This window comes from Hylobates moloch, unplaced genomic scaffold (genome assembly GCF_009828535.3).
Source record: "Hylobates moloch isolate HMO894 unplaced genomic scaffold, HMol_V3 SCAFFOLD_19, whole genome shotgun sequence".
Classification (NCBI taxonomy): domain Eukaryota; kingdom Metazoa; phylum Chordata; class Mammalia; order Primates; family Hylobatidae; genus Hylobates; species Hylobates moloch.
In genome coordinates this window covers 11,048,759-11,076,697 of record NW_026652294.1, presented here as the reverse complement: position 1 = coordinate 11,076,697, position 27,939 = coordinate 11,048,759, and the positions used below count along the sequence as shown (strand labels likewise).

Below are 27,939 nucleotides of genomic sequence, written 5' to 3'. Positions count from 1 at the left end.
TTAGAGTCTAATGCAACTTTCATCATCATCCCCCACTTTCCAGATGAGGGAGCTCCAGCTTAGAGAGGTGGAGGGAATAGTGCAGGTCCCCCAGCTAGGGCTCACCTGACTCATGGTCTTAACCAACAAGATACCCTCCAAGTCAGAAGTGAGGAGTTGGCATCTATACAGTATGTACTACGTGCCAGTACTGTGCTTGTTCTTTTTTTTTGGCAGGGTCTCTGTTCCACAGGCTGGAGCTGCAGCCCCAATCTCCGGGGCTCAATCAATTCTCCCAGGTAGCTGGGACTACAGACATCTGCATGCCAACATGAGCAGCTAATTTTTATATTTTTTATAGAGACAGGTTTTCACCATGTTGCCCAGACTGGTCTCAAACTCCTGGGATCAAGCAGTCCACCCACCTCAGCCTTGCCCAGCCTTGTTCTTTACGTGCGTTATGTCAGTTAAGCCCCTAGCAACCCTGTGAAGTAGGCATCATCATCTTGATTCTATAAATGAGGAAACTGAGGCTCAGATTGATTTGAAACTGCTGGGGGTTATCAGGCAGCAGAACCAAGATTTAAATCTTTCTCCTACAAAAAGCATGTTTGTTTGTTTGTGACAGCGTCTCGCTCTGTCGCCCAGGCTGGAGTGCAGTGGCACAGTCACAGCTCACTGCAGCCTCAAACTCTTGGACTCAAAGCAGTCCTCCTGCCTCAGCCTCCCAAGTAGCTGGGACTACAGGCATGCACCACCATACTCAGCTAATGTGTAAAATTATTTTTAGTAGAGAAGGTTCTCATGATTTTGCCCAGGCTGGACATGCTATTTTTTTTTTTTTTTTTTTTTTTGAGACAGGGTCTCACTCTGTTCCCCAGGCTGGAGTGCAATGGCGCGATCTCGGCTCACTGCAACCTCCACCTCCTGGGTTCAGGCAATTCTTGTGTCTCAGCCTCCCGAGTACCTGGGACTACAGGTGCTCACCACCATGCCCAGCTAGTTTTTATATTTTTTGGTGGAGACAAGGTTTTACCATGTTGGCTGAGCTTGTCTCAAACTCCTGACCTCAAGTGATCCACCCACCTCGGCCTCCCAGAGTGCTGGGATTACAGGCGTAAACTATCACGCCTGGCCTGGACATGCTGTTTTGGTAACTAAAAACAATGTTTCCTTTTGTCTTTCCTGTTTGCCCCGTTGGAATGGACGGACCCCAGCATCTGTGAGCGGGTCACCCCCAGGCTCTCCCACGCCAACTCCGCTGTGGTGCTCTCTGCTGTGAAGGTGCTGATGAAGTTCATGGAGATGTTGTCTAAGGACTTGGACTACTACGGCACACTGCTCAAGAAGCTGGCCCCACCCCTGGTCACACTGCTGTCAGCTGAGCCAGAGCTGCAGTATGTGGCCCTGCGCAACATCAATCTCATCGTGCAGAAAAGGTACTGAGGTCACCACACACACGTCCATGCGTACCCCTTGGGGAGCCTCTTCTGCTGGGAATGGGGGCTCTCAAAGGAAACTGACCTGTCACCATGCAGGAAATCTCAAATAGCTTAACCCAGAATGGCTTAACCAAAGTGGCAGCTTTGCCCCCTGAGGGATATTTGGTGGTGTCTGGAGATACTTTGGTTTTCACAGCTGAAGGGGGCATGCTACCGGCTTCCAGTGGGCAGAGGCTAGGAGTGCTGGTCAGCATCCTACAGTGCACAGAATAGCCCCTCACAGTAACTGTCCAGCCCGAAATGTCAGCAGTGCTGAGGTTGAGAAGCCCTGGCTTAACCTAACTAGGAAGCAGGCTATGTAAAGACTAGCTTGGTGATTAAACTAGATATTGTCTTCATAGTCCACGAGCTGTCCTGAAATGGGCTGTCAGATTTTGTGTATCTGTGCGCATTTCTTCAGGGGACAGAGTCCGTAGCTCTAGTCAAACTCTCTGAGGTTGGAACCTTGAGTTCTGAGGGAGGGGTACATCAGACTCACTCTGAATGCTGTGCCGCCCGCTTCCCTCCTGTGAGAATGGCTGAGCAGTGAGCCACTGCTCCCAGGGCATGCGGTGTGGTAGTGGGGGGTAGGCGAGAGCAGAAAAACCATTGAGCAGTGCTGGGTCGGAGGGGTTCATGGCATGATCCCTTCTTCCTCTGAAGCAGCTCTGAGTGGCAGAGCCCTGCAGCTCTGGAGAGGGGGATTGACCTTGAGTTCTCCTCACAGCTTTTGGTCAAATGGCTGAGTCAGCAGTGGGGACTTGACAGTAGCAACCACTGATCATTCGTATGTTATAGCAGGCCCTGTGGTTGGGAGTGGGGCTACACAGAGAACTGGGGCCTCATTAGTCATTTTCTCTTGGAAGACAGCACATCCTCCTGGTTGTAGCTTCAGTCTAGGTCTTAGTACTCTCTGGGGGCCCCAGAGATATTGGTCAAATTGGGATATTAGGGAGGTAAATATGGGAAAGCCTTCTGAGTTCCTAAACCAAGGGATGAAACTAGGGCTTCCTGGTTGCAGTGTGGGTCTTTATACGCCAGTGCCCTTGGGTCATGGATTTAATGCGGCGTAGTGACTAGTAGAGCAGATCAGCGTGCAGGATTCCCTGTGCTATATTTAACATGGTAAATCTCTTAAGAAGTTGTCCACGTCACTGAGACATGCCCTGCCCATGCCCTGCCTTGGCACCTTTTGCCAAGTTCTAATCGCAGAAATATCTTCCTGCTACCCAGCTCGGGGTCTTGCCTCTCCCATGGGGCACGACAAAGGCTCCTTGCTTGGCCAGGACCTCCCCACAGTGTGCACAGCAGCACAGAGTACCCAGTTTTCTCCTTTCTCTCTGTCCTGTCTTCTCCCTTCCTCACCATCTGTCCTCGTACCTTTTCCTTCCTCCTCTCTGTTCTGGAAGGGCATAGGAGTAGGAGTCAGAGGCAGAGGATTCTCGCCCCACTCTCATCTTTACTGACATTAGCCATGTGACCTAGTGCCAGCCTCTCACCCTCTCTGAAGTTTCCTTGTTCAGGAAAAATGTGGTGGGTGATACTGGCGGAAGGCAGAAGGATGTTGCCTTTGAGGGAGGAACAATGACACATGTGAAAGGGCTCAGCTAGTGACAGCTCCTGCCTAGCAATGCCTTCTCTGAGGCAGGCATCAATCATGCTGGATGCTTCTCGTCTTACTCTTACAGCAGGCCGATTAGGTCGGTGTCCGTGTTGGGGTCCCAAGACCACCCTCATGCTCAGGATTCACTAGCAGTACTCACAGGACTCAGCATATATTTTTTAAATATATATATTTTTTGAGACAGGGTCTCACTCTGTTGCCGAGGCTGGTCTTGAACTCCTGGGCTCAAGCGATCCTCCTGCCCCAGCCTCCCAAAGTGCCGGGATGACAGGCGCGAGCTGCTGTGCCCGGCCAGGACTCAGCATATAGATATACCCATAGCAAAAATCTATCAGCAGCAGAGCAGGGCTGCCCGGCTGGGTCATAGGGGAGAAGGACACAGGTGGAGTCTAGAGGATTCCATGAGAGGCTTCCTTGTACCTCCTCCTTCCCATGGGGAGTCATACAGAGCACACTCCTCCCGCAACAAAATGCGGCAACATGTATGTAATGTTTCTGCCCAGGAAAGCCTATTTGAGACTCGGCACCCAAGTTTGTTATTGGGGGTACCTACACAAATTCCAGATTCCCAGGAGGGAAGCACGTGTTCAGCATAAACTATATTCTTTGTACAAATGGTCTAGGCACAGTTAAATACCTTTACCATTTAGGGAACAGTGAGAACACTTCAAAATCCAAGTTGCCACGTGCCAGGCCTTCTGAGCCTAGCAGTCCCAGACCTGCAGTAGTAACATGTTTCTGTACAGCGTCATTCCCATTTCATGGGTGAGGAAACAGGCCTGAGGTCACAGGCTGGGACTGGGACTGAGATATGTCTGATTCCCAAGCCCATCCCTGCCTCTGGAGAGTGAGTGAGCCGTCTCTCACTGCGCTCCGTCTCCCTTCCGGTGACGTGCTCAGGCACACAGGAGCAGTCAGAGCCTTGCTGAGGCCGGTTGCTGGGCTCTCTGCCCAGGAGCTTGCAGCCATGGCAGTGACTCTGCCTTCACAGACATCAGGCTCCACCTCAGACCCCAGAAATGTCCCAGCAAATGTGGAGGGCATTTTCTCACGGGGCTTAAGCCTTGTTTTTTGCTCTCCGGGCATCCTCCCCCACCACCAGGCCTGAGATCCTGAAGCATGAGATGAAGGTGTTCTTCGTGAAGTACAATGACCCTATCTACGTGAAGCTGGAGAAGCTGGACATCATGATCCGCCTGGCCTCCCAGGCCAACATCGCCCAGGTCAGCCACGTGTGATGGTCAGGGCACAGGCTCGGTGTGGGACGGTTCCACCACCACCAGACTGTAGGCTCTGGCCCAGGTGACCAGTCTCACCATTAACTGTTTATCTCATGAAGAGTGTTTAGCATGGGACGCGGGGCTTTGTAAGCAAGTAAAAGAACTGATGTTTTTGTTACTAAAGAATGTTTCTCTGTGTTATCACCTGTCATCCCTTACAACGCGGTGTTGGATATGTTAGCTAGATCAACCCCAAACAAGGTTGTCCAGGCCTTCTTTCCTTTTCAGGCACCTGCGAGCTCTCTCCCTTGGGCCTTCCACCTGGAGCAGGAGGCAGAATCCCACTCTCCTAGGGAGTTTGTGTATATTCACTGCCTAGCAGTGTTCCAGCAGATTGCCCCATCAGGTCCCCCCAGCCCCATCTTTTCTGTTTGGGCCACAGGTGTTGGCAGAGCTGAAAGAGTACGCAACAGAAGTGGATGTGGACTTTGTACGGAAAGCTGTGCGTGCTATTGGCCGCTGCGCCATCAAGGTGGAGGTGAGGCTTTGGGACTCTGTCTTTGGCTGGAGAAGGGAAAGGGGGCTGAAACTGGGAAACCAGTCTGATTTCAAGCAGAATCTACCAGCTTGCTTGTGGTCTGGGAAGGCCTGAGGCTCATCACTGGAGCCCCCATGGCGAGCATTGTGCAGATCTGGTGGGGTTCCTTCTCACTCTGTAGTATCCTTTAGGCCTTCGAGTTGCTGCCGATCAAATTAACCCATCATAATCATGGTTCTCCTGCAGCATTTGTTAAGATGCTGGGGTAGCCACAAGCTAGTGGACTTAGCATTCACTTCACAGAGCTCTGGGGTAAGGGCCCTGCCTGTTGAACATTTTTTGGCAAATATTTTCATCATTCAGCTGCCCACGTGCCTCTGTGTCCAAGTGCCCCAGGGCCACTCCAGACTCCTGCGTCCTGGCATTTTATCCCCTTCCTTTCTCCGTCTGTGGAGATGTTCCTTGACCACTAAGCCAGATTCTCCTTAAATGGGTCCACTGGTGGCTAGAGTGTCCTAGGATAGCTGGTCGCCCCTCACCTATCCCCTTGAGTCGTGCTCACCCTGGAGCCTGTGATGCCGTTCTGAGAAATCTCCTTCAGAGCAGGCCGTGAGAGCAGTGTGTGCAAGTAAAGGCAGAAGCAGTCAGAGGTTCTGTGAGTGTTTTTGGACACAGGAGCCCCCTTTCTGAAACAAGTAAAAAGAGAGGTGGGGTTGGACTGCAGCATAGTCACCTTGCCCTCAGGTCCGGGCCTAGAGGAGCTCCAAGGACCCTCCTGGCTCTCAGGAACGCTTCCTCTGGCTTCTCCTCAGTCTCATTCCCCATGTCCCCACCATCCTAGGGCCATGATTTGGTACTGGTTCTCTTCTGTTATCTGGGGAGAGGGTTCTCCTGTTTTCCCACTATGATGAGGAAGCTGTGCCAGAAGTGATTTGCAGCCCTTGGCCGAGGCGTGGACATCAGAGGCTCTATTGGAAATGGGGTGCAGGGACCTTGCCCACACTCTTCTCTTCCCATGCAGCAATCTGCGGAGCGCTGTGTGAGCACGCTGCTTGACCTCATCCAGACCAAGGTCAACTACGTGGTCCAGGAGGCCATCGTGGTCATCAAGGACATCTTCCGCAAGTACCCCAACAAGTGCGTGCCCGCCCTACTAGGGAGAGGGCATCTGGTTCTGCCTGGGGACAGGGATGGCGGGGCGGAAAAGGAAGGAGGAATCTCCTCTTCCTTACTTCTTGGCCACAAGCGGCATTCTCAAAAGAAACCCTTTGTTTTTTATTTCGTCCACACTGCCCCTCCTCTGCTCCCTAGGCCAAAATAAGGGCTAACGTGTGTCAGATGAAACTCAGATCCCCAGGCCAGGTGTGGTGGCTCATGCCTGTAATCCCAGCACTTTGGGAGGCCGAGGCGGGTGGATTGCCTGAGATCAGGAGTTCAAGACTAGTCTAGCCAACATGGTGAAACCACGTTTCTAATAAAAATACAAATAAATTAGCTGGGTGTGGTGGCCTGTGCCTGTAATCCCAGCTACTCGGGAGGCTGAGGCAGGGGCATTGCTTGAACCAGGGAGGTGGAGGTTGCAGTGAGCTGAGATCGCACCACTGCACGCCAGCCTGGGCAACAGAGTGAAACTCCATCTCAAAAAAAAAAAAGAAACTCAGATCCCCTTTACCTGCCACCTTGGGGTCTTAGGAGGCAGGTCCCCTTCCCTCCTGGCCCCTGTCTGGCTTCCCTGGGTTGCCCACTCTCCTTGAGGGCTCACATACCGACTGTGCCCTGGTCTCCCAGGTATGAGAGTGTGATTGCCACACTGTGTGAGAATCTGGACTCCCTGGATGAACCTGAGGCTCGGGCTGCCATGATCTGGATTGTGGGCGAGTACGCGGAACGGATCGACAACGCAGATGAGCTACTGGAGAGCTTCCTCGAGGGCTTCCATGACGAGAGCACACAGGTGAGCCAGCGAGCTGGCCAGGGTGTGAGTCATGACTGGCAGCTCAGCCCCGCTGTGGCCCATACTGCCGTGAAACCCTCCCTTCCTATTACCTCGTAAACAGCCCTGACAGACAGATGAGTGAAGTACGCGTAATGGACACCGCCCCTTTTCCTCCTCACTGCAGTACAGTCAAGTCGGGTACACATGAGACAGTCTGTGGTGGTGTGCATGGAAGGCAGGCAAAAGTTCTTCATTTTGTTTTAATTTCATAGTCATATTTTAATAGGAAATACATGACTTGGTTAAAAATTGATACAAAAGCATATATAGTGAAAAGTTTCCCTCTCATCACTTTGTAGGACACAAATTTTCCTCCCAGAAGTCACCACTTTTCTTGATTTCTTAGGAAACGTCAGGAGATCATTTAGGAATACACCAGTAGAGCCACAGATACACACACATGCACCCATCCTTCCTATACACGCATACACACATCTAACATGCACACACATATACAACCAATTCTTATTTTTCATAGTGCTTCTGTTCCATAGTCATGGCAGACACTGAATTAGCAAGTACTGAACCATAGCTCCTAGGACAAATAATAAAGTTTGATTTCTGTGAGCAACTAGACACAATGTTTTTGTCAACTGATCAGTTAATAACCTTTTTAAATGTGTGTTTCTGTTTAAAAACACCTTAGTTAATATATATTGTCAATTCATTGACATTGAACTCATGGCCATTGATACTGTAATTCATGCCTGAGCGAAGCTTATCAAGGACATGTGTTTTATCTGAGGCACATCACAGCCTTCTTTGCTTGGGGACACTAGGCAAGCACTTAAGTGCTAGGGAGCATTTTAAACAAGGAAATCAACAAAAAGCTCAAAAATGTGAAAAACATGGCACTAAATAGGTGGTGGAAAGGATGCTTGTTTACAGGATGAGAGGTGAAACATGAGTGTTGCCTTATTTGACCTCAGCTGTGAATGTGTGTGTCAGGCAACTCAAAGCTTTCATGGTTCTGCACGTATTTGCAAATGACTGCAAAGGCACCATGAGTCTTGATTTGGGGGGCTACAAATAAATTTTAGCAAGTAGGCAGATTCACAAACATGGATTGCTCAAGTAGTGAGAATCAACTGTATCTACACTGCCCTCTCATTTATTTTTAAACACTGCTGTAGCATACTCTGTAAATTCAAATTGTTTAGCACCTTGCCTTTTTCTGTTACCAATACCTCCAAAGACCATGCTGTCATTCATTTATGCTTTATTTAACCAGCCTCTCCTGGTGGGTATTTAGGTGTCTAGTCTTGTGCTCATTGAAACAGTACTGCTGAGAATAACCTGTGTAATGCACATCTGCACGCATAGCTGGAGGATACATTCATAGGAGCAGGATGCTTAGAGAAAAGGGCATGTGAGTTTGAGATTTGGGTAGCTGTTGCCAGATTCCTGTTGTGGAGGTTGTGCTGGTTTAGACTTCTGTCTCAGATGGTGGGATTGCCCTCTCCTTACTTCTGCTTTGTTTTTGCCAGTCCAGTAGCTAACAGGGGTACCTCACTGTAGTTCTGTTTGCATTTCTGTTATGAGTGAGGCTGAATGTCTGCCTTGTCATTTGTATTCTCTTTTCTCAGTTAACTAGGAACTGTCTGTTAGTCTGTTCGTGAGCACAGAAATTTTTGCTGCCCAACTGGGGCAGTGTAACCCGGCAGGTCCAAATGTGGGACTTAGAATGAGAGATCCCAGAGTCCATACCCCTCCTCTGCCCCTTCCTGGCTCAGTAACTTTATACTTGTCCCTTTAACTCTCTGAGCCTCAGTTTCTTCATTTGTAAAATGAGAATCATTAGATCTTCCCTCATCCTCTTGCTACGAAAGTTAAATTAGGGTGCTTTGTATAATGTCCTTGACACATGCCCAGCCCATAATTAACACTCATTCATGGTAGTGTTGGTTTGGGCCAAATTGGTTTCAAAAGCAAACTAGTCCAGGCCAAAAAGGGGACCAACTGGTTCCGGTAGCTGGCAAGTATGGGTAGCATGCTCCCTTCTGGGACTCCTGGCTGAGGGTGCTTGGATGGTGGCATTGAGCTATCTTCTGCCGTGGGTAGGCTCCCAAGAGTGGGAGCTGTAAGGAGTCAACAGTTCTAGGCTATGTCCTTACAGCACAATAACTCCCATGGGAAGAGTTTTTCCCCTCCCTTCAGTAGCTCCAGCAAAAGTCCCAGGACCTATTTGCATTATCCTGAGCCAGGCACTGTGACTGTGGTTGGCGAGGTCTCCCAGGCACCGATCCCAGTCTGTGTGGACTGAAAAGGACAGAAAGAAGGGTGAGGCTCTGAAGGAAAGCCAGTGTTTCTGTTCCCAGAAGACAGAATAGATGCTGGGTGAGCAAAAACAACAGATGTCCATCTCAGAATCACAGTACTAATTCCCACCGTCAGCCCCCCACTGCCACCTGCCTCCAGACTGCCTTTGCTTGCAATACCAGCCTCTTCCCTCTGTCTCAGAAGCAAAGCCTGCCTATGCTGGGTTCTGCTCCTGCGGTCAAGTCCTGCCTGGGATCACTGCGAGGATGTCCTGTAGGGCAGGGATCCCCAACCCCTGGGCCACGGAGTGGTACCCGGTACCATGGCCTGTAAGGAACTGGGCTGCACAGCGGGAGGTGAGCAGCGGGCAAGCAAGCATTACTGCCTCAGCTCCTCCTCCTGTCAGATCGGCGGTGGCATTAGATTCTCATAGGAGCGCAAACTCTATTATGAACTGCACATGGGAGGGATCTAGGTTGTATGTTCCTTATGAGAACCTAATGCCTGATGATCTGAGGTAGAGCAGTTTCATCCCGAAACCATCCCCCCACCCCCATCCCCTATCTGTGGGGATTGTCTTCCACAAAACTGGTCCCTGGTGCTACAAAGGCTGGGAACCGCTGCTGTAGGGGTGTGCTTCTGCCCCTATAATAGGGTCAGTCTTTTGCAGCTAAGCCTTCTAAAAAGCCAGAATGAGAGAAGCTGGACAGGGAGAGGTAAGCCAAGAGTCTGGTGGTGTGAACAGAAACAGAGCTCTGAAGTTTGAGATCCAAGCTCCTCCCTGTTGTGTGGCCTGGAGCACAGTTACTTGAACTCACGAAACCCATTTCCTTGTCTCTAGTGCAGTTATTGCAAAGACTGCTGGGCATTGTTTGTAAAGTGCCCACTCCAGCACTCGGTTTAATGGTAGCTGTGGGGGTGTGATGTAATTCAGTTGCCTGTTCACTTTGCATCTTTGGTTCACAACACAGTTCAAAGCTCTTTTAAGAATACTTGTTAGGGCCAGGTGCAGCGGCTTACACCTGTAATCCTAGCATTTTGGGAGGCTGAGGCAGGCAGATCACTTGAGGTCAGGAGTTTGAGACCAGCCTGACCAACATAATGAAACTCCGTCTCTACTAAAAATAAAAAAATTAGCCAGGCATGGTGGTGTGTGTCTGTAATCCCAGCCACTCAGGAGGCTGAGGCAGGAGAATCGCTTAAATACGGGAGGCGCAGGTTGTGGTGAGCCGAGATCGCACAACTGCACTCCAGCCTGGGCAACAGACCAAGACTCCATCTCAGAAAAAAGAAAAAAAAAAAAAAAAACTTGTTAACTGGGTGCAGCGGCTCACGCCTGTAACCCCAGCACTTTGGGAGGCCGAGGCAGGAGGATCTTTTGAGTCCAGGAGTTCGAGACCAACCTGGGCAACATAGTGAGACCTCATCTCTATAAAAAAAAAAATTAGCTGGGTGTGGTGGCACACACCTGTAGTCCCAGCTACTTGGGAGGCCTAGGTGGGAGGATTGCTTGAGCCCGGGAAGTTGAGGCCGCAGTGAGCCAAGATCACACCACTGCACTCCAGCCTGGGAACAGAGCGAGACCTTGTCTCAAAAAAAAAAAAAAAAAGAATACTTGTTTAGTGCTTGACGATTTGGAGTTTTTTGTTTGTTTTAGTGGCTAAATCTCACTATGTTTTGCCCAGGCTAGCCTTGAACTCCTGGGCTCAAAGGATTCTGAATAGCTAGGACTATGGGCCTGCACCACTGCACCAGGCTTGACAATTATGAAACTCATTTTAGATTGTCTTGTTGAATCTTCTCATCCTTGGCTCCTAGGCCTCTCTAGCCATGGACAGCAGACTTAAAAAGTCTTGGTCAGCAGCTGGGCACAGTGGCTCACGCCTGTAATCCCGGTACTTTGGGAGGCCGAAGTGGGCGGATCACCTGAGGTCAGGAGTTCGAGACCAGCCTGGCCAACATGGTGAAACCCTGTCTTTACTAAAAATACAAAAATTAGCCGGGTATGGTGGCGTGTGCCTGTAATCCTAGCTGCTCAGGTGGCTGAGGCGGGAAAATCACTTGAACTCAGGAGGCGGAGGTTGCAGTGAGCTGAGATCACCCCACTGCACTCCAGCTTGGGCAGGAGAGCGAGACTGCATCTCAAAAATATATATATATATCTTGGCCAGGGTGGTATATCAGCCCAGCCTGTGTCTGGCCCTGTCCTGCCATCCCATCCTGTCTGGATGGCAGGGGTAATGGCATCATTGCAGGAAGGCTGCCCTAAATATGCAGGCTAACGGCCTGAGTGTGTTGAGAGGAACTGGAATGGATTGTTGAGCTAGGGCCCTGGGCACCTGGCCAGACCTCCCTCTGGCAATATAGCCCGAGGCATACCTGACCAGAACCACAGCAGATCTGACAGTGATGAATAATTCCAGGCATCTGGCTGACTGGATTGGGAAGAACTTTTTCAAGAGTCCCCGTGTGATGGTAGTGGTGATAATGACTGTGATGATGATAGCTGTTCCGTAGTGAGCAGAATACACAATGCTTCTTTACTTTTTTTTTTTTGAGACAAAGTCTCGCTCTTGTCCCCCATGCTGGAGTGCAATGGTGAGATCTCGGCTCACTGCAACCTCTGCCTCCCGGGTTCAAGCAATTCTTCTGCCTCAGCCTCCCAAGTAGCTGGGATTACAGGCGCCTGCCACCAGGCCCGGCTAATTTTTGTATTTTTAGTAAAGACAGGGTTTCACCATGTTGGCCAGGCTGGTCTTGAACTCCTGACCTCAGGTGATCTGCCCACCTCGGCCTCCCAAAGTGCTAGGATTACAGGCGTGAGCCATCGCGCCCAGCCGCTTCTTTACATTTGTGGTTTCATCAACTCTCCATTAACCCTGTGAGGTGTAATGACTGTTTTATACATTAGGAAACTGACTCAGAGAAGCTAAATGACTTGCCCAGGGTCACCCAGCTGAGAAGTGATAGAACTGGAGTTCAAATAAGGTGTGATCTGACTCCAGCTCCAAGCAAGCTGCCATAAGTTGCTGTTTTTAAAGCTCACAAGAATCCCTGAAGTAGGCCACACCTCTCCTTTACAGATGGGGGTAAATGGCTTCCCATTGGCTGCCCAGGCAGGGGCTAGAGTCTGGAAGCCAGATACTGGGCTGCCTCCTGCCTTGGAAACAGCCAGCCTACTGCTCATCTGCTGCTGGCCCACATGTAACCAATTGCAGACTCTGGTTCGTCCCAGAATTGGAGGACCACATGCCCTCCATTCTGCCTGCCGCTGTCAGCCTTCCCTGCACAAGTGCCCTCCTCCTGGGTAGGTGCCAGAGATGCCGTCAGCACGGCTGCTGCTGGGCTTCCTGCACTGCCACTCCTGCCCTCCTGCTGCAGACCTGTCCCTGGCACAGCCCATGGGCTCCCACTGCCCCTGACTCTAGGAGCCTCAGGCTGCCCCCTTGTCCTAGGACTAGCAAAAATGAGACTGTGACTAAGGAAGGATTATGTGCAGAGACTTGTTCTCGCATAGATGTTTCTTCAGTCAGCAAGTATTTCTTAAGTGCCTGCTATACACCAGGCACTAGATTGGGCAGTAAGTGACACGGCAGTAAGCAAGACAGACATCACTCCAGCCCACAGGGGGCTCACTGCATAGGACAGCCAGCAACTGGTGGCGCTGTGAGGGGGTGGAAGAGGCTGCAGAAGCATGGGGGCGTCTGGAGGTGGGGTTGGCATGAGATCTGAAGGACAAGGAGGTGTTGGCCAGGATGAGGGCAGCTTTGGGTATGTTCAGGTGTGTGGCAGGGGCCGGTGGAGGGCCACCAAGAATGGTTCCCACCCTCTGGTAGAAGCATAGGTCCTTGACGGCAGGCTCTGTGAGCCCTTCTGCCCCAGTCCCCTGGGCCTCCATGGAACTGTCGCCACTTGTTGGCAGATGGTCCCGATAAGAAGCACTCCAGCCACACATGTGAGCTTCTCATAGTTCTGTGAAGTCTAGAGCTCCAACAGGTTTCTAAAACCCTAGGGCTGGACAGCACCCGTGGCCTGCTTGGGTTTGCCAAATAGTCCAGTGCTCAGCTCCTTCCTGAGTGAGTGATGCCGAGGTCTGGCTGCTCAGCGGCACCAACACCTGTGGCGGCCCTTTGCCTGTGTGCCGTGACAGCCCCAAACCTAGAATAGCTATGCTTGGCTTCCAGGGACTTCGAACACCCTTTTCCTCTTCAAGCCTTTTTGGTCTCCCGCTATCCCCATGTGAGGCCCACACTTCCTCCTCATCACCGCTGTTCCCTGCAGGTCCAGCTGCAGCTGCTGACAGCCATTGTGAAACTCTTTCTGAAGAAGCCAACAGAGACCCAGGAGCTGGTGCAGCAGGTCCTCAGTTTGGCCACTCAGGTGGGTGCCCCAACCTTCCCGCTGTGCCCAGCACAGCCCTCACTCAAGCAGGGGAACTTTTGTCCCAGGAACTAGACCTGGAAGCCAGGCCCGCTCCTAAGACAGGTATCTTGTGGGTGGGACTGGCTTCCAGCGCCAGAGTTACCCAAGCTCCCTGCCTTCAGAGTGCTTAGAACACAAAGTGCAGTGAGGTCAAGTAGTGAAGTTGAGACAAACTAGACAGAGGAGGAGGCCCATGGAAACCTGCGGGTGTGCGTTGAGGGCAGGAAGGGCAGGCCACAGAGGGCGGTTGGGAGTAGAGGCGGGCATGGCCAGGCTGGAGTAGAGCACCATGGGGAATGAGCCCGGGGCTGGGGAATGGCCCTGTAGGTGGTATAGGGGCAGGCTCATGGGAGCACTCAGGACTGCTGTCCCCATTGGCCACCCCTGTGCCACACCTGGCTCGTGGCTGCAGGAAGGTCTCCTCCCTTCTCACCTGACTGCTCTGAGTTTCATGGGCTTCTCCTCACCCCCACAAGGACTCAGATAACCCAGACCTGCGGGACCGTGGCTACATCTACTGGCGCCTGCTTTCCACGGACCCGGTGGCAGCCAAGGAGGTGGTGTTGGCTGAGAAGCCACTCATCTCTGAAGAGACAGACCTCATTGAGCCCACACTGCTGGACGAGCTTATCTGCTACATCGGCACGCTGGCCTCTGTCTACCATAAACCTCCCAGTGCCTTTGTGGAGGGGGGCCGGGGCGTTGTGCACAAGAGCCTGCCACCTCGCACGGCCTCGTGAGTGGGACTGGCCAGTCGGCCTGAGCCTCCACACCTGCTTCCCCAGTTTAGCAGCACAGGCACTCAGGCCTGCTGTGTTGTCCCCCAGCAAGGCCTGAGTCTGAGGAAAACTGACAACCTTTTATCAGCTATTTATTGTACATGAGGTATTTGCTAGATGACCTCATTCCATCCTAATGACAGTGCTGAGAGCAAATGTCCCCATTCTTCAGGTGGGAACAAGAGACAAGGAGAGCTTGAGGGACTGGTCCAGGATCTCACAGCTAGCAGAGCTGGGAGTCAGACCAGTTCTGTCTCATTCCAGATGCCTGTCCGTGCCTTCTCCTGTGCTGTTCCCAGGTGGTTGGTGTGGCCTGGTGGCACCATCCTAGGGCACTGGCATCCAGTTTTCTCCTTAGCATGGGCTGAGGGCTAGAAGCAGGTGGCCCTCTCCCTTCACTCATCCTTACAGAGGACCTGAAAGATGGACTTGCTGTGAGAATGGAAATGGGGAAGCAGTGGGGCTGTGTGGACAGCCCTGTCGGGGACAGTGAGGAGACTCAGTGCCTGTCCTGGGGGAGGTGCCTGGAGGCTGGGGTCTCTTTGACCTTCCTGAGACATCCTGATGCCTCCACCCTACTTCTGTGTCCCGGCAGGAGTGAGAGTGCAGAGAGCCCTGAGACAGCCCCTACTGGAGCACCTCCTGGGGAGCAGCCAGATGTCATCCCTGCCCAGGGCGACCTGCTGGGTGACCTCCTCAACCTGGACCTCGGCCCCCCAGTGAGCGGCCCACCCCTGGCCACCTCCTCGGTGCAGATGGGAGCTGTGGACCTTCTTGGCGGTGGCCTTGACAGCCTGGTATGTCGTGGGCCCCCTCTGGATGATGTTGATAATGATCCTCAGAGGAGCAGTCACTGAACGCCCCTCCATGCCAGGCACCAGCCGAGTGCCTCAAGTACATTATATAGAGTCTTTACCATTTACCCTCGGAGGTGATTGCATAGCTCCCTACTTATGAGAAAACCAAGGTTTAGAGAGGCCTGTCAGCCCCTAGTGGCAGACAGGATTCCACCCCCTTGTTGGACCTTCGAGTCCCAGGAGACCCTGGGCAGGGAGGCCCATCCTAGCCCTTGCCCTGATCCTGGCATCATAGTCACCTTTGCCTTGTAAGGCTAGGGTGTTCCTGGCTTCGAGGAAACAGACTTGTGTCCACTTACACTCATGCAGCCCCAGCTTGGAATAGCAGCCCAGCCAGGCCTATTTGAGAGGGCATGGGAGGCCGGGGAGAGAGGGGAGTGGGAAGACAGTAGGGAGGGGAGTGGTGAGACTGACTTGGTTATCTCCCTGGGGCTTCCTCAGGCAACTGGCAGGGCCATATGTGGGGGCGGCTAAGCCTCTTCATTTGGCTGTGCTCAGCTCAGGTCCGCACGGTGGCAGCATGGGGGCAGGAGACTGGCGATCAGTACTGCTAGGGTGAGGCAGGAAGGGCTGTGGTGCAGGACAGGTGCTGGGGTAAAGGAGTGGGGTAGTGCCTTTTATAGAGACAGGGTCTAGGCCTCTCGCCAGACTTCACACCACACTCCTCTCGGATGGAGCTACCGTTGACTAATCTCCGTCTTTCCCTTCTCTCTCTTGTTTCTCTGTCTTCCTTCCTGGCTTTTTCTCTCTGCATGTGGCTGCCTGTTCTCTTCACCTGCCTGCTTCTGCTTGGAGATGGGGGATGAGCCTGAAGGGGTACGGTTCAACCCTTGCGTCACCAAGCCTTCGTCCTTGCTCCTCCCGAAAGCACTGGCCCAGCATCCCAAGGGGCGGGGGCGGGTGATGTCACAGCAGCCCCCACCTGCTGAGCCCCTGCCTTGGTCCAGCATCCTGGCAGCCTCTGTCTTGACCAGCTGGCATCCGGCTGCCATTGGGCCCCATAGCCATGGATTCTTGCCCACTCCTCACTACCCCGACACGTCACCTTGTCATCCCGGGGATTGCCAGCCCTCAGTCCCACGACCCCTCTCTGATGTCCTGGAGGGAGAGCACCCATCTGCGTAGCATGTCTCCACCCAGCCGTGTGTCTTGGGACCTCCTTTTATCCATAGGCTGAGTGTCAATTTGGGAGTGTCCCCAGCCCTTTCCCAGAGGTTACTCCTAAGGCTCAAGGCTTGCAGGGCATGGGAGGGCTCAGCCTCTCTTCTCCACCCACCTCTCTCTGTCTCGTTTCTGTAATTTAGAGTTGATATGGAGGCTGTCCTGCCCCCCACCCCCAGTGTATTCTGAAGAGCCAGGTGGCTTTACTCATTCCCAGACCCTGATGTCTTTGCCTCTTGACGCCCACCTTTGACTCTTTCCCTCCCTTTCCAGATTGGGGGCACCAACTTCGTGGCACCTCCAACAGCAGCAGTACCAGCCAATCTTGGAGCACCCATCGGCAGTGGCCTGAATGACCTCTTTGACCTGACCAGTGGCGTGGGCACCCTGTCAGGATCATATGTGGCTCCCAAAGCAGTAAGTCACTTGTCTTCTCTCTTGGCAAGAGCAGAGAGAAGTTATAGAGACTGGCATGTGGGCTCCTTTAAATGGCCTCGGCCATGGAATTGGCTCAGGCCAGCGCTGATGAGGGAAGCTGGGGGCCACAGGGGCACTGAGGAAGAGGAGCTAAGTCAAGCTTGGTGGGTACCTAGGAAGGCTTTCCAGAGGAGTCACAGGACCTCATTAGCTGAACGAAAGCGGGTAGGGGCTCCAGACCAAGGGAACAGCCTGTGGTAAGGCCTGGAGGGAAGGGAGACCCCGGCCTCTGTGAGGGAATCAGCAGAGGCCTGTCAGGTGGGAGCAGTAGTTCTCAGTGCCATCAGACCCAGCACCCCTTAGTCATCATAGACATTTTACATTGTCACCGTTCCTCTCCTTAAATGTAATTGGTGGGCTGTGTAAGCTACCTACACATAGCATTCCAAAAATACTCAGTCGCTTTCACTGCATGGAGGAGACATAAAAGGAAGAGAATAAAGTGTATGTATCAATGTTAGAAACGTCTGGGCACGCCTGCCCACTCACCCCAGAAGACACGAAGTTGTCAGGTGTTTGCTGCAGGGCAAAGTCACTGTGACTGTGGCAACCACAGTCTGGGTGTTTGTAGCCTGGACCCCATGAGTGGTTTGGCCAGTGGTGCCATTTGTTTCTGAAGTGGTCACTGACTCCCAGTAAGGTTCGGAGTAAGATAAAGAACAGGCTTCCCTCGATTTTCTTGAGAATTGTAATCCTGGAAGTCTCAGGATATGTTGAAACCATGCAGAAAATACTGGAAGGACACAGGACAGTTGCTTGTTGTGGGGTGGTTGTCCCCATGGTAGGACGTCCAGCATCCCTGACTCCAGCCCACTACATGTTATGCCGCCTGAAGATGCCCACAGACGCCCACTATGCCACCTAGGGCACACCCCCGAGACTCCTGGCTAGACTAGGGATCAGCGAAGGAGGAAGCTGGCAAGGCTGGCAGGCCAGGCTGAGCGTTTCTTCTTGATCCTGGCACAGCCGGAGCCATTGGAAAGTTTTAAGCAAAGAGATGAACCAGTCTGATTTGCACTTGAGAAAGATGGCTGCGTCTGCAGGGAAGGGGTGGGGCAGAAGCACCGGCCCCGGGGGGATTCTGTGGCAGGGAGGAGGAGTCCTGGGGCAGCAGGACCACGGGGGCTCTTGTGGGTGGAAACAGTGGCCAGACTTGAGAGCTCCCTGAGAGGGAGGAGCCGGGGCTGAGGGAAGGGAGAGCTGAGTTTGGGGTGTGAGGACATGCGGGCCAGGCACTGAGGAGAGCTCAGTGTGGGCCATGTTGTCAGTGTCAAGGAAGCTGCCAGAGGGGACCAACCTGGCCTGATCCCCTCATCACACTCAGATCAGAAGTTGTGTTTGCCACAGCCCCCCTCTCTCTTCTGAGGTCCCCACCCCAAAGCAGGATACAGTTGGGGGTCAGGGGCAGTGACAGCTCTGTCATGACTAGGGAGCCATGAGCCAGCACCTCCCCATCCCCTGAGCTGGCTTTCCCCACTATATGCCAGCTGCACCTGCAGTGGTGGTGACTGGAGCCCCTGGCAGGGTCTGGGCACTGAGAGGCCCACAGCAGACAGCAGCTCTGACACTAGTAGCCGCACACTTCCTTGTAGGGACAGCACAGCATTCCACAGCCACCACCAGCACGTCCTCCTCCTAGCAGCCCTTTGTGGCTCTTTCTCCTATTTCATGGTTGAGAAATCCTAGTGCTTTTGCCTAAGGTCACATAACTGGTGACAGAGTCTGGAAGTGAAAGCAAGTGACACTAAAGCCTCTGCTCCAGACCCCTACATGATGGTCCCCACAGAGCATGAGAACCACCTGTGCACCTGCCTTCATGCATGGGGTGTCAGGGCCAGCAGGGCCAAGGGAATGTAGAATCGCGGCATAATGTACAGCATGTGCAGTTGACTTACTACCTGGATTGGCTGCACCAAGGCATGAGGCCAACCCGTACCCGCCAGAAGCCCAATATCACAGGCATACAAAGCAGGACTAAGGGACAGAGAATAGCAAAGACTCCTGTAACCCTGTGGGTGCCAGCCCTTGCCAGGCACTGCAGAGCTGCCAGGAAAAGAAAGCCTGGAGCTGGCCTTTGGCAAGCTGGCACTAGGCTTGTGTGTTCATCTTTTTTGTTGTTGTTGTTGTTTTTTGAGACAGTTTTGCGTTTGTCACCCAGGCTGGAGTGCAATGGTGCGATCTCAGCTCACTGCAACCTCTGTCTCCGGGGTTCAAGCGATTCTCCTGCCTCAGCCTCCCGAAGTAGCTGGGATTACAGGCACCTGCCACCATGCCTAGCTAATTATTTGTATTTTTAGTAAAGACAGGATTTCACTGTGTTGGCCAGGCTAGTCTTGAACTTGTGACCTCAGGTGATCCACCTGCCTCGGCCTCCCAAAGTGCTGGAGTTACAGGTGTGAGCCACCGCACCCAGCCGTGTGTTTGTCTTACCAGTGTTATCCCTGCTTTGTCTTCGTGAAGGGTCAGATGAGTGTATCCAACAGAGCATGCTGGAAAGGAGAGGGGAGGGGATCTCCTAGTCAGGAGTCATCAGGGCAGGCTGCCTGGAGGAGTTTTTCTGCCACGGGCAGGACTTTCCCCGCTGCCTTGGTCATGGGAGGGTTCTAGGGTGTGGGTGCACTCTCCCTTCATAATCAGTCCGTAGGTATCCACATCTTCCTAACAGCGCTGTGGCCACCTGGATTTGTTCTTTCCTCGTGCTTGTAGGGTTAAAGACATTGGCCAACCCTGTTGGTCTAAGGGAATGAGGCTGTCTGTGCATAAGAACTTTTGGGTTCCTCACCATTTGGGTCAGCTGGTGGTGACAGTTCATTGGTTCATCCAGTAAAGATTGAAGATTGTTCTGTTGGGACCTGTGTGAGACGCCATGAACCCACAGTGACCAAGAGCAGTGCGGTCCCCATCCCCAGCCGTGGGCGACTGAGACAGGGCCACGGGAAAGGAGGCCTGATGGGGGGCCCCTGGGGGTCAGGTTCAGCCAGCCTCTGCGTACTCTCTCAGCCGCCGTGGAACAGCCGAGAACAAAAGCAGGGTGCTTTCTGTCCTTACAGATCTGTCCAGGGGGCGTGCTCAGGGTTAACCGAGCAGGATGGGGGTGGGGAGGCACTTTCAAAGCAGAGGGAACAGCTGGTGTGAGGTCCTAGGGGCAGGGGCAAGCCAAGCCTGGGGAGCAGATGGGCACCAGGCTGTGGAGGCCCAGACTGTGGAGGCCAAGGCCCGTGGAGGCCATTGCAGGATTGGAAGGAGTTTCTCGGGGTGCCATGATCAGATTTGCATTTCACAAGATAACATCAGCTGCTGTGGAAAGGGGGAGAGGGCGGAAATGGGGCGCCACCTGGCAGCTGCTGTCTTACCTGGGAAATCTGGTGGCAGTTTAGATGCTGGTGGCGCCTCTGGAGATGGAGAGAAATGGAGGCCCTGGAGGCAGATGTAAGAGGTGGCCTTCACAGGACTTGGGTTGCGTGACTATCTCAAGGGGGTTAGGGTGGGGTGGCGGGCTGGTGCCTGATGTTTCTGTGGTTTCTGGCCTGGCAACCTGAGAGGCAGTGGGACCTTTGTTGGCACTGAGTGCGCTTGCGGAAGCTGTCGGTGGGGTCTGAGCCTTTTGACCTCAAGGGGCCTGTGAGCCGTCCACGGGAGAGTAACCGCCTGAGAGGCGTTTGTGAGTCCGCAGGATGCCGCTGGCGGATGTCTTCCATGGCAGGGCTCTAACTCATGCTGTTTGCTCAGCAAACACTTCCCGAACGCTGGTTTCACACAGGCTCTGAGCCAAGGTGGTACAGACAGAAAAACAGAGCCTTTCCCTCAGCGAGCTCTCTGAGTACAGGGGAGACAGACACAAGCTCATATTTATCTGCCATAACATCACTGGGGCGAGGGAGCCTGGGGGCAGGGTTCCAGGAGGAGGTGGTTCTTGAGCTGAGACTCGAATGACAAGGGCAGCCAAGCAGCGGAAGGCCTGCCAGGCGAGGGGTCCTCTTAGGTACTGTCCTTGGTCAGACCAGTTTCTACAGCCGAAGGCCAGCCCTGCCTCCTGCAAGAGAGGACAGGCGGTGATAGCCAGAAGGCCCAGGCTCTGGCCGAGGCGCAGGATGCCATTGGGCAGTGAGCTCTGTCCTTAGCTCATGGCCTCCCTCAGCCCTACTTCCCAAGTGATCCCTCCATTGCCCTCTGAGGACTCAACGTCAGCCCTGGAGTGCCAAAGTGCCTCCCCACCCTGAGCTGCTCCGTGAGGCAGCCCGTCATGGCGGTGGCCCTGGGTGGTACATGCGATTGTTCTGTTCCCAGTACACACCTGTTCATCCCCTAGCAGTAAAGGTGGGGGTGCTGGATCTGGGAGGCCCCTGCAGGAGAGAGAGAGAAAAAGCACCCTCAGGTGGGCTGTTGAGTTTGGGCTGCGGGAAGAGGCACCCACCCGCCCCCTCCGCACCCTCTTCCCTGCAGGTCTGGCTCCCAGCCATGAAGGCTAAGGGGCTGGAGATCTCGGGCACCTTCACCCGCCAGGTGGGCTCCATCTCCATGGACCTGCAGCTGACCAACAAGGCCTTGCAGGTCATGACTGACTTTGCCATCCAGTTCAACCGCAACAGGTGAGAGCTCCCTGAGGCCAGCGCACCTCTCAAGGGGAGGCCTGTGAGAGAACCCACTCGGAGTCTGTTCTGGGGACTGCAGGCAGGGGTGGGGGCTGTAGGGGGGAGGGCAATGCCCCTTTTCTGAAGGATGTTCCCTACCACCCCTCGGGCCAAAACTCTCTAAAGCACTAGGTTTTGTTTGTTTGTTTTCTTTTGGAGACAGAGTCTCGCTCTGTCACACAGGCTGGACTGCAGCAGTGCCATCTCGGCCCACTTCGGCCTCCACCTCCTGGGTTCAAGCAATTCTTCCGCCTCAGCCTCCCAAGTAACTGGGACTACAGGCGCATGCCACCGCGCCTGGCTGATTTTTTGTATTTTTAGTAGAGATGGGGTTTCACCATCTTGTCCAGGCTGGTCTCGAACTCCTGAGCTCAGGCAATCCGCCCACCTCGGCCTCCCAAGGTGCTGGGATTATAGGTGTCAGCGACCATGCTCAACCAAGCAGTGGGATTTTTACCCCCAAGTGGCCTCTTCATATGGACTCCAAAGTACCAGGCAGAGTGGGAAAGGACGTCTTTCCTTTTAGTTTTTGTTTTTTTTTTAGGTGGCCTCAGTGTATTGCCCAGGTTGGTGTTGAACCCTTGGGCTCAAGCGATCCTCCTGCCTCAGCCTCCTGGGTCTCTGGGACTACAGGTGTACGCCACCACACCTGGCCCCCCTTATTTTTGCCTCCAGAGTCCAAAGGAGTGTTTTACAGACAGAAACGCCCTGCTCCAGCTGAGAAGCCCACCTCTGACAAACACCCCACATAGGAGGGGCCTATCTTAGGGACCAACTCTCAGAAGGCTGGTGGGGAGTGGGCCTGCCTACCAGCCTCCCCATTGTGGCAGAGGATTAAAGTGTCAGATGGGGCCTCTGGGAGTGGTAGCTGCTTCAGGCCCCTCCCCACCAGGTCCGCTACACTGGGTGTCAGTGGGAAGATTGCATCATGGACCCAGCCAGTGAGGCTAGGGCTCCCTGGGGACCCCTGGCAGCCCCTCCTGATGATTCTTCTTCCTGAGCACGCTCATGATGAGCAAACTGAGCCTCTAAGAAGTTGACTGAAGGGGCTGCTTCCCCAAGGAAGCCTGGGGGCCAGTAGGTCCTGACCCTTGGGCAGACCGGGGCTGGGGGTGGCTCTGCCACTTACCCTCATGTGACCCTGGAGGCCACAGAAGTGCACCAGGCTCCGAGAGGTGGTTCCAGTGGTTGCCTCCAGCAAACTTACTGTGTGCTGAATGCTTCCTGGACACCAGGCCCTGTGCCACCGGCTTGGAGTATTGTCTTGCTTGAGCCACTTGATGGCCTAGCAAAGTCACTGCCATCACCCCTTTTTAGTAGGTAATGACACCTGGGCTCCTTGGACAGCTCACATAGCGGGCAGTAGTGGAGCTCCCAGGAAAGCCTAGTGTGCTGAGCCACCAAGCGGACCTGGGGTTCCTCAAATGGTCTCCCTCTGTGTCCCAGGCAGGCTGATGGCTTCTTGGGGAGAGCACAGGCTGGGGTTAAACAGCTCAAACTTTGATTCTCAGCAGTGCCCTCACTGACACAGGCCTGCTCCTCCCTGAGATAGTGTCCTCATCTAGAGGATAGGAAGAGGTGTACCTGTCTCTGTTTTTATGAGGCTAGGAACAGGTGTAATATTGAATCCGCAGCCTGGGTGTACTGAGCTTTCAGTTTGTGCCCCCAGTCCCATGCCCTGTGACTTATCTTCCAAGAGCCTGCGGCTGGCGTGTCTCACACCCATGAGGATATTCCTAATTTGCCACTGTGCTGCTTTGCAGAGAAGCAGAGCTTTCCTGAATCTCTCTGTGGCCACTGTGTGACCTGGCAAGTTCTGGCCAAGAGAGTAAAATCTAGCGTCTTGCTTGGGATGGTCAGATCCCTTCTGGGAGTTGAGGATTGGCAGCAGAGACTTGGGTGGTCCCGGAGTTTTCAAGGTAGAAGCAGCTTATACTCCAGGCCCCTGGCATTAGACAGAGCTCCTTGAGGGCAGGACAGGGCAAGGCCTGCTTACCTGGGCCCACCAGTGCCTGGCCAGAGGAGAGGAACAGAGCTGGGCTTCAGGCCTGCAGCCAGGCTGGGGCAGAGCGATTGGCCTGGGGCTCTTTCTTTCTGTCCACATGGCCATCTGGGGGAGGGGACCCGGAGCCCATCCTTCTGTCCAGGGTCCAGAACATGGGTAGGCTGGCACGGTGAGAGGCCCCCTGCCAACCACAGCCCCAGTTCCCGAGCCGGAGGAGCTCACCTGTCCCGCATCAGCACCTGCTCCCCCTGCCACCCCTGCGGGGCTTCTCTCTCCCCAGCTTTGGCCTGGCCCCCGCCGCCCCCCTCCAGGTCCACGCGCCACTCAGCCCCAACCAGACAGTGGAGATCTCCCTGCCTCTCAGCACGGTGGGCTCGGTCATGAAGATGGAGCCTCTGAACAACCTCCAGGTGGGTTCCGGGCAGGGCAGGCACCCCAGTCCTTATCCACCCACCAGCCGGGCCCCACTGGGGTCAGCAGAAGGTCATTTCTGCGGAGTCGTGCTCTTAGCTACAGATGTGTTGGGGAGGCCCAGGTCAGAGAATGAAGGGGTGTGTTTACCAGGGAAGGCCCTGGGAGAGAATCTGTTCATCGATGCTCTTCCTGGGGCCTCAGAGGTGGCATCAAGCCCCAGAGACTGACTGGGGACCCCCTTGTGCCTAGGTGGCTGTGAAGAACAACATCGATGTCTTCTACTTCAGCACCTTGTACCCACTGCATATCCTCTTTGTGGAGGATGGGAAGATGGGTGAGTCATGAGGGAGCCCGCTGGGGTACCTGAAATGGGGCTGTGGCTTGGGAACCTGGCCAAGGTGGTGCCTTTACCAAGGTCCAGATGGACTGCCTTGCCCATAAGGGAGTCGGGGAGTCACTGCTTCCCTACAGGGCCTGGAGTGAGGGGTATACCCAGGACCCCCCCGGCCTTAGTGGCCAGTTCTGGTCTGGCAGGTGGGCTTTGCCACATGGAACTCACCCCACTCCCAGGCTCTCCTGCTCGCTCCTCAGCCTTGTCCCATGGGCTACAGAGAGCCCAGGTCATGCCCCACGCCTGGTAACCCCCTCTTCTGTGCCCTTGCTGGAACCCCCAAGAAGGGTGTTGATTACAGCACACAGACGGCCTGCACCATGCCCCTGGCTGCGTGGAGCCCTTGGCCCATGTCATCTCTTGCTTGCCACAGAAGCCCTGCACGGGAGGCTGTGACTAACGAGCAGGCTGCTCACCGAGGAGGAGGAAGGCGTGTGGGGGGTGGGGAGGGGAGATCCAAGGCCCGGAGGCAGGAAGCCAGGGTCATTTGGAAGCGGCACTGGGGCCTCCCTCACAGAGCAGAGGGTGTGCTCAGGGAAGCAGGAGGGCTGTGTGGCAGCTAGTGCCTGTCCTCAGCTTTCACGTGGCACAGTAAAGGCCAGACCCATTTCCTGCTGAGCTACAGAGGGCCCACAGGTTTATGGGCCTCTCATCCCCACCCTGCTCACCCCGCAGACCGGCAGATGTTCCTGGCCACATGGAAGGATATTCCCAATGAGAATGAGGCCCAGTTCCAGATCAGAGACTGTCCCCTCAATGCAGGTGAGGATTCCAAGCCCCCGACCCCAGCCCCTCACCTGTACCCAGGCCCCCGCAACTGACTGGGGCTTCCCATGGCCATGTGACCCCACAGAGGCTGCGAGCAGCAAGCTGCAGAGCAGCAACATCTTCACTGTCGCCAAGAGGAACGTGGAGGGCCAGGACATGCTCTACCAGTCTCTGAAGCTGACCAACGGCATCTGGGTGCTGGCAGAGCTGCGGATCCAGCCGGGCAACCCCAGCTGCACGGTGAGAGCCCCGGCACCCGCCCTGCGGCCTTGGAGCCTCCCCTTCGTCCCATGCCAGGAGGTGGCTCTGGTGGAGGACGCGGTCCAAGCATCCCTTCAAACCTGGCTTGAACTAGAATCAGTTCGGTCCCTGAGAAGGACCTTTCTAGAAAGCTTCCAAATCAACCCTGTCAGGTTACCCAGATAAGACACCAATTGGGTCTCAGAACAGTGACTTGGACTAGAAGATTGTGTAAAATTGGGCCCTGTGAGGTGGTGCAGTTGGTTTGGCACCCCTGACTGGGAAGTGGCATTGCTGGGCACAGGCCCTGGCCCTGTCCTGTGAGTGCCTGCATGTCTGGCTGGGAGGACATCGGTTCCCAGGAGCCTGAACTTCCCAGCCTTTGACGTAGACCTGTCAGAGAATGGCTTCTCTGGGGCACACAGTTGTCCTGGAGGCCTGTGCTGCTGTTCCAGGGCCCTGGACAGCCCCAAGCTCTGCTTTTCCCCCCCACCCCTGAGTCTCTGGCAGGCATGGCCCTCCAGACACTGCCCCTCCTGGGCCCTGCTGGCAGCGCTGGTCGGTGGGGGGCTGTGGCGTGGCTTCGGTGGTGGTAACTTCCGTCTCCCTGTGTTTGGTTGCTGCATGTCACCTTCCCTGCTGGTGCCCGTGGTGCAGGACTTAGAGGTTAGCAGATCGCTTTCTCTTTCCCCGTCCTCCCTCCCCAGCCTTGTCTCCTGTCATGGCCCCCATGCACCCCATCTCTCCCATCTGCACCTCCTCTCTTGGCCTCACCTCACCCGGGGGGCTTCAGCCAGGTGGCCCTGATTGAGGTGCTGACACCCCACTTCCACACATTCACAGTGTGCACAGAGCACTTCCTAGGAGACCTGGAGGGCCCGTGGGCTGCTGCTGACCTGCGGAACTCCATTGTTCCCACTTCCTAACTGCACCCTGCAGAACCAGTGCTTTAGAGTGGATGGGTGGGGGCTCCTCTCTCCTCTGCCTGTGATCTCAAGCTCGGGCCCCAGAGCGGAGGCAAAGTCTCTACCGTGCCTGCTTCCTACGCAGGAAACCAGGAATGAGCCCAGCACCCCTCCAGGCTCCCTCCCAGCCCTCCGCACCCCTTCGGGATTTTCTGCAGGCTTCAGTCCTGAGGACCCCAGACCTTCAGGGACTCTGGGGGGCCAGGCAGCCCTCAGGGTGGGGGCCGGGCACTCCCTGGCAGCCTCCGGCTCGTGACTCACACTGCTCACCAGCAGGGCTCTGGTGACTGGGCTGACAGCAGGTGTGTGGGCTACAAGTATATTTGGTCCACACCCGGCTGGCTGCGACAGCCGCCCCCTCCGCTTTACCTCACATCTGTGCCAGGCGCAGCTGCCGCCAGGCTGTGTGCACTCCACGCTGTCCCATTGGTTCCTGCTCTCTTCCCCACCCCCTTCCTTCCTGAGAGGAACCCCAGGGATGAGCACTCTTTCCCCCGACCCCTCTCTCCCCTGCAGCTGTCCCTGAAGTGTCGAGCGCCAGAGGTGTCCCAGCACGTGTACCAGGCCTACGAGACCATCCTCAAGAACTGAGGCCCCGGCCAGCGCCCGCCCCAGCCTTCTGCCCGCCCCATCAAGGAGGCCCCTCGGGGGGCAGCACATCTTCCTCCTCGAAGGAGGGACCAGGCGGGGCTCCTGGCCACTCAGTGGGCTCCCTGGTCCTGATGGCAGAACCCACCCGATCCCTGGGGTAGGGCACCACCCCCTCCTGGGGTGAGAGCACAGTACACTCCCGTGCTCCGGGACACCCCTGCTCCTGTGGCTGTGATGTGGGGTTAGGTGAGGAGGGGACCAAAGGAAACAGAGCCAGAGCAACCACAGAAGCTGTGCCTGAAGGGTGAGTGTGGAGCTTGCCCTGGCAGCCCCTGGCTCCTTGGTCTCTCCGGTTGGTGTTAAAGGGCCCTCCACTGCCACCTCTCATGGGATGGACCCTGCCAACCTGGCTTGGGTGTGCAGGGAGGGGTCCCTTTGGTACCAGGAGAGCTGCTCACTTAGGGCCTGGGGCTCAAGGAGCTGTAGGTGCCGGCAGAGGGGCAGAGCTAGGTTGGGAGGAGCCCAGAGCCTGCACCACCCACTTGCAGCCACCAGGCTGGTGCCCTGCAGCTGTGCCAGTTGGGCCACAGCCTCCCAAGTGCTGACCCACATGGTCAAGACCAGGCAGAAGCTCCCAGAGCCCCTGTCTTGGGCTCCCCCGCCACACTGGCAGCTGCACTATCCCCAACTCCCCACTTCTGCCCCAAGGGTGGTCACTGCCTGTGATGCATTCCTCAGTGTCGCCTCTGAGCCCAGGCCTCCTGCAACAGAGACTGAGCCGAGAAATGGGGCTGGGTGAGCGGGTGCGCCTCCTGTTTGGGTTTCTTCGGGGTTTCTCTGTAGTGTCTGCTGGCCTCCCAGGTTTCAGTTGTGTCTGACAGAGCATTAGGTTTTCCTGTTACTGCTGTTTAATAATAAAGAAAGAGTCGGCTTTTGGCAATCACGGACACTTTTTTCCCCTCCACTGAATGTCAGGATTGAAAGCTGCTTCCGAGTGGTTGGGGATGGTTTTCTGACCCTACGGTAACTAGATCTAATACATATCATCAGAAAATATATATTGTATGTTTACTCTTATTTTCAGAAAGAGAAAATGAATAAAAATGATGACATCAAGTGTGTCCCCAGCCAGTGTGTCAGG

The 27,939-nt window shown here is 54.7% G+C and overlaps 1 protein-coding gene and 1 non-coding gene across 7 annotated transcripts in view; both read left to right on the top strand.

Annotated features, from left to right (window-relative positions):
* The window catches only part of AP1B1 (adaptor related protein complex 1 subunit beta 1), a 61,437-nt gene extending 33,699 nt beyond the window's left edge, over positions 1-27,738 (top strand). For 3 of the 6 annotated variants that reach the window (XM_032140096.2, XM_032140097.2, XM_058431287.1), the window contains 15 exons: positions 1,197-1,418; positions 4,187-4,307; positions 4,747-4,842; positions 5,864-5,979; positions 6,631-6,796; positions 13,379-13,477; positions 13,996-14,255; positions 14,894-15,095; positions 15,951-15,971; positions 16,590-16,733; positions 21,237-21,382; positions 23,710-23,839; positions 24,093-24,177; positions 24,910-24,996; positions 25,088-26,711. In XM_032140096.2, the coding sequence (XP_031995987.1) occupies positions 1,197-1,418; positions 4,187-4,307; positions 4,747-4,842; positions 5,864-5,979; positions 6,631-6,796; positions 13,379-13,477; positions 13,996-14,255; positions 14,894-15,095; positions 15,951-15,971; positions 16,590-16,733; positions 21,237-21,382; positions 23,710-23,839; positions 24,093-24,177; positions 24,910-24,996; positions 25,088-25,428 (2,236 nt within the window). In that variant the 3' untranslated portion in view covers positions 25,429-26,711. The other 3 variants (XM_032140100.3, XM_032140102.2, XM_032140098.2) reach the window with 3 other exon arrangements.
* LOC116459536 (small nucleolar RNA SNORD125) lies at positions 22,388-22,483 on the top strand. Its single transcript, XR_004245587.1, has one exon. It is a non-coding gene; the product is annotated as a small nucleolar RNA SNORD125 (small nucleolar RNA).
* Positions 27,739-27,939: the final 201 nt, after the last annotated feature.